At 57.8% G+C, this 10,801-nt stretch overlaps 1 protein-coding gene across 2 annotated transcripts; it reads left to right on the top strand.

Annotated features, from left to right (window-relative positions):
* Positions 1–1,377: 1,377 nt before the first annotated feature.
* Positions 1,378–10,076, top strand: ZNF853 (zinc finger protein 853). 2 transcript variants are annotated; one of them, XM_001145360.6, is made up of 3 exons: positions 1,378–1,955; positions 2,956–3,073; positions 6,891–10,076. In XM_001145360.6, the coding sequence occupies exons 1-3, from the start codon at positions 1,944–1,946 to the stop codon at positions 8,756–8,758; spliced, it is 1,998 nt and encodes a 665-aa protein (XP_001145360.3). In that variant the 5' UTR covers positions 1,378–1,943; the 3' UTR covers positions 8,759–10,076. The 2 variants fall into 2 exon arrangements, with proteins under 2 accessions (XP_001145360.3, XP_009450867.2); XM_009452592.5 differs by having other exon boundaries at positions 2,951–3,073.
* The last annotated feature ends 725 nt before the right edge of the window (positions 10,077–10,801 follow it).

The following is a 10,801-nucleotide window of genomic DNA, read 5'->3' as shown; positions in this document are numbered from 1 at the left end:
CTCCAGAGTAGCTGGGGTTACAGGCATGTGCCACCATGCCCGGCCAATTTTGTATCTTTAGTAGAGATGGAGTTTCTCCATGTTGGCCAGGCTGGTCTCCAACTCCAGACCTCAGGTGATCCGCCCGCCTCGGCCTCCCAAAGTGCTGGGATTATAGGCGTGAGCCACCGCGCCCAGCATGTTTGCTTGTTTTTAGATGGAGACAGGGTCTCACTCTATCATCCAGGCTGGGGTGCAGTGGCGCGATCATAGTTCACTGCAGCCTCGACCTCCTCCCGGGCTCAAGTGGTCCACCCACCTTGGCCTCCAAAGTAGTTGGGATTACAGGCTACTTTTCAGTAGCCCAGCTAATTTTTTAAAAACCTCTTTTGTAGAGATGTGGTCTTGCTATGTTGGCTAGGCTGGTCTCAAACTACCAGCCTCAAGTGATCCTCCCGAAATGCTGGGTTTACAGGCGTGAAGTACCATGCCCTGCCCCCAGATCTTTGGGTTTTTCTAAAGAATTTGAGCATCCCAATTTGAATTTGAATTCTCCAGGTTAGAGAGGTTTGTGCACCGAGAACAGGAAAGTTAGGTGGTGCAACATTAAGACGGGGTTAGGGAAGGCCTCCCTTGGAGAAGACCCCTGACCCAGGCAGGAATCCACTTGCCAAGTAGGGAAAGAGGAGAGGAGAGGGTGAGGGAGGTGGGAGGCCTGACCACCAGCCTTGTGGTCAGCGAAAGGCCGCAGGGGCGCTGGGCGGGAGGATTCCAGCTCTGCCAGTTCTCCACGGTGGCCTCATTTGATCTATGCAGGTCACAGTCCCTGATCGGGGGAAGGAGGCACACACTCCCTACTGGCCTGCCCTCCCCAGCCCAGGGGTCTAGGAGGAGGGCTCCACGGTGCGGACCGGGGTGGCCTCTCCAGGGCCTGCTCGGGCCGGGCCCGGATGGCGCCTACTCCCTCTCCGAGTGCCATCGAATTGTGTGCTAATTAGCCACAATTTGCACCGCGGCAGGGGCGCCCCGAGGCCACGCCTGCCCTCTAGGGGGTGGCAGGGATCGGGTTGGGTACCCCCCACCCAGACACCCAGGCAGTGACAGTCGCCAACCCCGTGGCGCGAGGACACGCGCAGCAGGGATGCGGCACAGCGCGCGCTGCGCTCGGCACCGGCCAGCCCGGGACGCCCCAGGGGCCGCCGCATCGTGTCCCCCGGGCCGGGTGAGTGGCCGGGCCGGGAAGGGTTAAGCCCACCGAGCTGCGGCTGCCTAGAGCGGCGGCGGCGGCGGCGGCGGCGGCGGCGGCGGGGGCCGGGGCGCGGGGGCGCGGCGGGCGGGCAGGGGCGGGGGACAGGATGCGGATGCCGGGGGGACTTCCTGTGCCGGCCCCCGCGCCCCCGCCCCCGGCCCGGCCAGCGGCCCGCACGGACGCACTCCCGGGCGGGCGGGCGAGCCCAGGGGGACCCGGCCCTGCCGCGGCGCCCGCCCCGCCCCCGCCCCGGCCCCCGCGCGGCCCGGCCCAGGCCGCCCGCAGGCTCCGGGCACCTGTAGCCCCCGAGGACCCGCGTCGCCTGGCCGCCGCCGACCCCAGGCGGGGCCACCCCGTGGTGCCGACCCCGGGCGCCGGCCTGGATCCCGCTGCCCGCGATGGTCCCGGGGGGCCGGCCCTGAGCCCCGCGCGGGATTCGAGGCGCTGCCTCCCGCCCCGGCCCCCGCCGGAGAGTCTCCACCAACTTCTGCTCGGCCGCTCCTCTCGGCCCCTTCCCTTGGCCCAGGGCGACCTCGGCAGCCCAGACGGCGTGGACCCTCCGGAGTGCCCAGAAAGCCCCCGGGGTGGCCCTGCGCCTCCTGGCTCTTTCTGGATGGAGGCGCCTCCGGAAGGAGCCGGCTGCACGCCGTGGCCTTCACCTCGCAGCCTCTGCTGACCACACCTCCCTAGCGCAGAGGCTGCCCGGGAGCAGGAAATGCTCCACCAGGTGAGGCCCAGGGGGTCGTTGGCGCTGGGCAACCGGGAACGCGTCCCTTGAGAGAGTTTGGACTGGATGGCACGAGTCGGCCTGTTTAGGGGAGAGGGGCCAGCTCTGCACGGGCCAGGGTGGACTCTCAGGAGCGCCTGGGCACAGGGCCAGGCCGTGGGTGACAGTGCTCTGGACACCTGCCTTGCCCGGGAGCTGGGGTGGCAGCTGACACACGTGGCCTGCTGGCGGCCTTCTCAGAGCAGGCCAGGAAGGCAATAGAATGGAAGGGCGCCAGGCGCAGTGGCTCACTCCTATAATCCCAACACTTTAGGAGGCCGAGGCAGGAGGATCGCCTGAGGCCAGGAGTTCGAGACCAGCCTTGGGCAACATCATCTACAATATAAAAAAACATAAAAATTAGCTGGGGGTGATGGCACGCACCTGTAGCCCCAGCTACTCAGGAGGCGGAGGCAGGAGAATCGCTTGAACCAGGGAGACGGAGGTTGCAGTGAGTCCAGACCGCACCACTGCACTCCAGCCTGGGTGACAGAGTGAGAATCCGTATCAAGAAAAAAAAAAAAGTATTTTAAAAAAAAGAATTGAAGGAGGCAGGGAGGATGTTGATGGACAGTCTCTCTTTGGCCCCAGAGCTCCCCGCCCTGAATGTCCCTTTGGTGACTCTAGCTTTCCTCCCTTGTGAAGGGCTGATACCCACAGTTGTGTCTCAGTGGGGCTACCCCACTCTCCATCCCGCTGTGAAAAGTCAGGAGAGGCAGCCCTGGCTCTGTGCAGGTGACAGCCTCTGGTGCTGCCTGCCAACTCCCCAGTCCTGAGCCTCCAGGCCACCGGCACTCCCCGTTCCCCGCTGCGGGGGACAGTCCTATAGTTGCAGCAGGTATGGAGCTGACCGCTCTGGGTGGCCCGAGGCAGAGGTGGAGGGCCTTTGGGGGCCTGTGGGCACCTGGCGGGGGTCAAAGCACTCCAGCCTGGCTAAACTGCTTCCTTCCTTTCAGCACAGCCGACTCCCGGGAATTGGGGTCTGACCGCCAGGATGGAAGTGGGGCCAGCCACCGAGACCTTCGTGCTGGAACTTCGATGTCTTGAGGATGGGGGCCCAGGGCCTGACACCCTCTCAGGTGAGGGCCTTGGGGGATCCCTTGACAGAGCCTCATGCCTGCCTGCTGTGGCAGAAAGAGGCTCAAGGGTGGCGGGCAGCCTGCACAGACTCACACCAGCCAACGTCAGCTGCATTGAGTAACACCAGCAGCTCTCCCTTGAGATTTTCCAAGGTGGCTGTGTCAGGCAGGCTGAGGCCAGGCTGGTGAGGGGCTCCCCGCTCCCCACATGGGTGCTGACTGGACTTAACACTCACACGTGCTGCTGGCTGGAACTCATTGCTGTGTTTCCTGGCAGCCAGAGGGCCTCCACCATCCTCCCACCTGGCCCCAGCTCCTGAGTCAATTTCCACTCAATTTCCCGGATCTGATTCAGGTACTAATAGGCTCTCTTCCTCTACCCCTCCTGCCCCAGATGTTGGCTCCCTGGCTTCTTCTCCCCTGTGGCCTCATAACCTTTCCCACTTTACCTTGACCTCTGCTTGCATCTGTTTTTCTCTACCTGATGCCCAGGGGCAGATGTGGTACTGCAGAACCTTCCAAGACCTCTTCCTCTGGGACCCTCTCTGGGCAAACCTTCTCTGGTGGCCACACTCATGAGAGCCAGTTTCCATTCTGTGCTTTAAGGGTGCTGAGTGAGGGCCTGGGGCAGGGCGGGACAGAGCTTGAAAAGGACCAAGGGAATTGGAGGGGGTGGGATGGGGATGTGTGGAGTCAGGAAGGACCGTTCTGACCGAGCATGGTGGCTCATTCCTGTAATCCCAGCACTTTGGGAGGCCGAGGCGGGCAGATCAATTGAGGCCAGGAGTTTGAGACCAGCCTGGCCAACATGGTGAAACACTGTCTTTACTACAAATACAAAAATTAGCTGGGTGTGGTGGGCACCTGTAATCTCAGCTACTCGGGAGGCTGAGGCAGAAGAATCACTTGAACCCAGGAGGCAGAGGTTGCAGTGAGCCAGGATCATGCCACTGCACTCCAGCCTTGGTGACAGAGTGAGAGTCCGTCTCAAAAAAAAGAAGAAGAAGAAAAGAAGACCCTTCTGACTTGTAAATTTAGCTGACAAAACTTTGGGAGGGTATACACGTCAGACAACATTGGACTAGATGTTCACTAAAATGCCTTTGTTAAAAATGCTGAGGTCAGGCACAATGGCTCACACCTGTAATCCCAGCACTTTGGGAAACCGAGGCAGGTGGATCGCTTGAGCTCAGGAGTTCGAGACCAGCCTGTGAAACATGGCAAAACCCCATCTCTACAAAAAGTTTAAGAAATTAGCTAGGCGTGGTGGTGTGTACCTGTAGTCCCAGCCACTTGAGAGGCTGAGATGGGAGGATCGCTTGAGCTTGAGAGGTTGAGGCTACAGTGAGCTGAGATTGCGCCACTACACTCCAGCCTGGGTGACAAGAGTGAGATCCTGTTTAAAACAAACAAACAAACAAAAACTGAAATTGCTGCCCCAGGGAGTCAGAGTGGCCTGTGGTCAAGACTGTGCCAGAAAAGAGGAGACTCAACACAGAGGCATGATCTGTCTCATTCCTCCCAGAAGGGGTGGGAGAAAGGAGGGTCCATGAGACATTGGACTTGCTGGGGGGACAGTTTTCACCCTGTCTTCTCCTACCATGTGCTTCCCCCCAGCCGATGTCAGTGTCTATGAAAAGCACACTCACGGATCTGTTAGCCTAACCAAAGGTTATTAGGAATATTTTACTAGAGGAAATTATATGCATACAGATCTCCCTTGGTGGATTTTTTTTTTTTTTTTTTTTTGAGACAGAGTCTCACTCTGTTGCCCAGGCTGGATTGCGGTGGCTCAATCTTGACTCACTGCAACCTCCACCTCCTGGGTTCAAGCAGTTCTCCTGCTGCAGCCTCCTGAGTAGCTGGGACTATAGGTGCCTGCCACCACGCCCGGCTAATTTTTATATTTTTAGTAGAGACAGGGTTTCACTATGTCCCTTGGGTTGTTGTTTTTGTTTGTTTGTTTGTGTTTTTGATAAGGAGTCTTGCTCTGTCACTGGGCTGGAGTGCACTGGCGTGATCTCAGCTCACTGCAACCTCTGCCTTTCAGGTTCAAGTGATTCCCCAGCCTCAGCCTCCCGAGTAGATGGGACTACAGGCGCACACCACCACGCCCGACTAATTTTTTGTATTTTAGTAGAGATAGGATTTCGTCATGTTGGCCAGGATGGTCTCAATCTCCTGACCTCGTGATCCATCTGCCTCGGCCTCCCAAAGTGCTGGGATTATAGGCGTGAGCCACCGCGCCCGGCCATCCCTTGGTTTTATTAAATCAATATATTCTTTGAAAAATGGCCAGAAAGCAAACTTTTATAAATCAAAGCATTGTCTTCCATTACAAAATGGAAAACATATGATGTTATAGGGAGAAGAGATGTTGAAATCAGATTTGGGAACGGAGAAAGCCTCCTCAAGTCACATGTAGAAAGAAGGATTGGGATTTTCCAGTAGCACAATAGTAATACTCAAAACGAGAATCTCATGGTGTACACGGTGCGGAAAGAGAAGCGTAGTAACGGAGTGGTGCTGTTTTTGCAGGGCCTCCCAGGTTTATGCCTCCCAAAGTGTTGCGATTACAAGCATGAGCCACCACGCCCAGCCGAGTTAGTCCTTTGTATTCCTGAATGACAATCTCAAACAGTCCCAGTCTCCTTGGTATTTTTTTGTTACTTTGCAAACCAATCCTAACCTTCAGAGAGAGGGAATTTTCAAGCACCTACCAGGCTCCAGGTACTATGCCAGGGCTCTCCTTGTTGTACTGTTTAAGCAGATGGCGTGGGTATCACTGAGCTATTTTGTAGACAGGACTGTGAGCCTGCAGGAGGTTGTACACCTGCCGACTGGTAGAGTTAGGTTCTGAACTGAGAACTTCCCGCCTGAAACCTAGTGGTCTCTCTGACACTTTGGTGATTTTGGGAAACTACTTGTGGTAACACCTCCAGGCAGCTTTATATAAATTCTTTATTATTTACAGAGAAGGAGAATTTCATTTATTTAAGGTGTGGCTGTAACTGAGGTCGGAGTTCAGCATGGGGTTGATGGCTTGGCCGTTGGGACAGCCAGTTCAGTGGTTTCTACTGGAGGGTGATTAAGCGCAAGAGACTTCTCAGGATGGTCAGGGAGCCCCCAGCATCCCTGCTAGTGCCAGTGCTGAGATCAGAGCATGGGGCCTGTGTAAAGGGAAGCTCCAAGGAGGGATCAGGGAGCTGGGGTCCAGAGGGAGGTCACCAGCAGTCCCTTGGCCACCTACCTTCCTTCCCTTCCTTCCCTTTCTTCCCTTCTTCCCTTCCTTCTCTCTCTCTCTTTCTCTCTTTCTTTCTCTCTCTGAGATGGACTCTCCCTCTGTCACCCAGGCTGGAGCACAGTGGTGTGATCTCGGCTCACTGCATCCTCCACCTCCTGAGTTCAAGTGATTCTCCTGCCTCAGCCTCCTTAGTAGCTGGGACTACAGGCACCTGGCAGCACACCCAGCTAATTTTTTGTATTTTTAGTAGAGACGGGCTTTCGCCATGTTGCCCAGGCTGGTTTCGAACTCCTGAGCTCTGGCAATCTGCCCACCTCGGCCTCTCAAAGTGCTGGGATTACAGGCGTGAGCCACTGTGCCCGGCCACCTGGGCACATTTCCAAGCCACCCCCGCCCCTGCAGCATTTCAGTTTCTGCTGGGCTGCTATTGTTACTCGATCCAGCACTTTCGGGCTCCTGCTAAGAGCGTGTTAGTGTATCTTTGAGGGCAGGGTAAGGGGCAGGTCCTGGGGTCTGGACCAGAGAGCTTCCTGTAGATCTTTCTCTCTTGGCTTCCTGCCATTTCTTCCACAGGTGGCAGCGGTGGGAGCGAGAGTCAGGAGGAGGAAGAGCCTCAGGAGGGGAACAGCAGTCCACAGCGGCCAGCAGTCTCGGCCCCAGTGGGGGCCAGTGAAATCGCTGAGGAAACCCGGCCGGGACAATGGGAGTTGCAACTGCAGCAGTTAGAACAGCAGCCCGAGCCGCAGCAACAGCCGCAACACGAGCAGCTGCAACAGCCGCAGCCACACCTAGAACTGCAACAGCAGCCGCAGCAAGATGGGCAACAACAGCTATCTCAACTACAACAGGAAAAACACCAATCCGTGCACCATCAGGAACTGAAACCAGAACTGCAGCTAATGCACCGGCAGCAACAGTTACAGCCACAGCAAGTGCAAGAGCAACAGCGGTTGCAGCAGCAGCAGGAGCAGTTACAGACGCAGCAAGCACAAGAGCAACAGGTGTTGCAGCAGCAGGAACAGCTACAGCAGCAAGTGCAAGAGCAACAGCTGTTACAGCAACAGCAGGAACAGTTACAGCAGCAGCAGCTGCTACAACAGCAGGAACAGTTACAGCAGCAACAGTTTCAACAGCAGCAGGAACAGTTACAGCAGCAGCAGCAGCTACTATTGCTGCAGCAGCAGGGACAGTTACAGCAGCAACTGTTGCAGCAGCAGCAGGCACAGTTACAACAGCAGCTGCTGGAACAGCAGCAGGCACAGTTACAGCAGCAGCTACTGCTGCAGCAGCAGGAACAGTTACAGCAGCAGCAGCAACAGCAGCTGTTGCAACAGCAGCAGGAACAATTGCAGCAGCAACAACTGCAGCCTCCTCCCCTGGAGCCCGAGGAGGAGGAAGAGGTGGAGCTGGAGCTCATGCCGGTGGAGCTGGGGTCAGAGCAGGAGCTGGAGCGGCAGCAGGAGCTGGAGCGGCAGCGGCAGGAGCTGGAGCGGCAGCAGGAGCTGGAACGGCAGCAGGAGCAGCGGCAGCTGCAGCTCAAACTGCAGGAGGAGCTGCAGCAGCTGGAGCAACAGCTGGAGCAGCAGCAGCAGCAGCTGGAGCAGCAGGAGGTGCAGCTGGAGCTGACCCCGGTGGAGCTAGGCGCCCAGCAGCAGGAGGTGCAGCTGGAGCTGACCCCCGTGCAGCCGGAGCTGCAGCTGGAACTGGTGCCAGCCGCAGGGGGCGGCGGAGCGGCGGTCCCGGGGGCTCCGGCCGCGGTCGTGGTGGCTCCCCCGGGCTACGTGGTGGTGCAGGAGCTCATGGTGCTGCCCGCCGTGGCAGCGCCGGCCGTGGTGGCCATCCCGGGCCCGGCAGGCAGCGCGGCGTTGACCCCTGCACGGCAGCGGCGGCGACGGCGCGCTCGGGACCGGCCGACCATCTGCGGGGAGTGCGGCAAGGGCTTCAGCCGCAGCACGGACCTGGTGCGCCACCAGGCCACGCACACGGGTGAGCGGCCACACCGCTGCGGCGAGTGCGGCAAGGGCTTCTCGCAGCACTCGAATCTGGTGACGCACCAACGCATCCACACGGGCGAGAAACCCTACGCCTGCTCCTACTGCGCCAAGCGCTTCAGCGAGAGCTCGGCGCTCGTGCAGCACCAGCGCACGCACACCGGGGAGCGACCCTACGCCTGCGGGGACTGTGGCAAGCGCTTCAGCGTCTCCTCCAACCTGCTGCGCCACCGGCGCACGCACTCGGGCGAGCGGCCCTACGTGTGCGAGGACTGTGGCGAGCGCTTCCGACACAAGGTGCAGATCCGCCGCCACGAGCGCCAGCTGCACGGCGCGGGCCGCTCCAGGGGCCTCGGCCTGCTGCGCGCCTCGCGGCCGGCGGCCCTCGGTGGCCCAGCCCGCGCGGAGCAGGCCGCTACAGCCACTGCGCCCGCAGACAAGGCGCTGTGAGGGCCGTGATCGGGGCTGCCTGGCCGGGAGGGGACCCCCCACCCGCCTCCACCTGAAAAGCTCCTTGACCCGGGTTCATGGGCGCTGGAGGCGTCCTGGAATATCCCTGGAGTAAAAGGCTTCCACCATCATCATCATCATCATCTCCCGGATTCCCTGAGAAAATACCAGGTTCACAGATTCACCGCCAGAAAAATCCATCCGCCAAAAGAAAAGTGGGCTGCGGCTGAAACAGCACATGGGACACGTTTGTCTGCCCTTTGAGGGGTCTGCCAAAAGTTTTCCCTCCGGGAAAACTGGACTTACTACGAACGAGGAAAAACTCCCAGTGGCGAGACGATTAATGACACTGGCCGAGGACTGGACACCCACCAGGGAATCAAGACGTGGTGAGACACACATGGAAAATCTTCGATCCTGGTGAAAATGATCGCAAGGAGAAATTCGGGGAGGAAGCAAACTTGTTTGCACTATGTAGAAACTGACCAAGGCATCGAATCGTCCTCAGAGGCATTTGCCTTGAAAATACTTTCCAAGATGAAAATTCATCAGGGTGGGTATAATTCTGATGAAAACACCTGTGTTCATCAACACAGGGTCAGAGCGCTCACCGGGTCAATGTGCAAATCCAAGCCAGGAAGTCCTGCTCCGGGTGGAAGGTAAAACCTTCCCTCCAGGGAACCAGGGGCTCCGGCGGGCATCGGAGGCAGCTTCTTGGCCTCTGCTGCCGTGTCCCCCAGTCCCCCCAGCCCGCATTAATGTCCTCTGGAATAAGAGCCTGTGGCTGAAGCAGAGGGCCTTCTGGGAGAGCTCTCCAAGGTCTGGAAGGAGGGTGCCCCAGAAGGAGCTCCGGGGTAGCCCCACTGTGGCCCCCCTGGACTCCACCAGCTTCATGCTTCTCAGATGCTACCCAGGGGCCGGCCCGGGGAGACCAGGGCAGATTTCTCCTGCACCAGGCTATGGAGGTTTGGAGGGCTGCCTGAGCAGACCCTGTGCCATAGCTGGGGCTGGGGAAAGAATATCTGAGACAAGGTTTGGGAGCAATGCTCTTTACCACGTTTACCAAATCGTCTGGGGCAGGGGTTGTGAGCTGCAGCAGTTGCTGGTGCCTTGTGGGAAGGTGGGGCAGGGAGGAGGCTGCCCGCCACCTCTGCCCCCAGTGACTTCCTGCTTGACCTGACTCTTCACATGTGGCTGCTTAATTCCTGCCCCTCTCCCCCCAGCTGCTTCTCCTTTACTAACACACCTGCTACATTTTACACATGTGTTGGTAAGTGAGAAACAGAAACGAAAAATAAATTAAAATGCAGAAATACAATGTCCTTGTCTTGGTGTTTTCACCTCTGGATTTTGTGTCTTCCATAGGGCTTCCTTTCTTTTCTTTCTTTCTTTTTTCCTTCCCTTCCCTTCCTTTCCCCTGTCCCCGTTTTCCCCTTTCTTTCCTCTTTCCCCTTCCCTTCCTTTCCTTTCTTCTTTCTGTTTCTTTTCTTTCATTTTTTTTAATGTTGCCTGGGCTGGTCTCAAACTCCCAGGCTCAAGCAATCCTTCCACCTCAGCCTCGCAAACTGCAGGGAGTACAGGTGTAGCCACTGTGCCTGGCCAAAGATTCATTCCTTTCTTTGTTTCTTTTTTTGAAAGAGGGTCTTGCTCTGTTGCCCAGGCTAGAGTGCAGTGGTTTGATCACTGCAACCTGAAACTCCTGGGCTCAAGCAATTCTCCTACCTCAGCCTCCTGAGTAGGTGGGACTACAGGTGCATGCCACAATGTCTGGCTAATTTTTTTTTTTTTTTTTTGAGATGGAGTCTCACATTGTTGCCCAGGCTGGAGTGCAGTAGCATGATCTCTGCTCACTGCAACCTCCGCCTCCTGGGTTCAAGCGATTCTCCTGCCTCAGCCTCCTGAGTAGCTGAGATTACAGGCACCCGCCACTACGTCCGGCTAATTTTTTTGTATTTTTAGTAGAGATGGGGTTTCACCATGTTGGCCAGGCTGGTCTTGAACTCCTGACCTTGTGATCTGCCCACCTCAGCCTCCCAAAGTCCT

This window comes from Pan troglodytes, chromosome 6, assembly GCF_028858775.2.
Source record: "Pan troglodytes isolate AG18354 chromosome 6, NHGRI_mPanTro3-v2.0_pri, whole genome shotgun sequence".
In the NCBI taxonomy this organism is placed as follows: domain Eukaryota; kingdom Metazoa; phylum Chordata; class Mammalia; order Primates; family Hominidae; genus Pan; species Pan troglodytes.
Note: the sequence above shows the minus strand (reverse complement) of the source record. Positions and strands in the feature narration are given on the sequence as shown.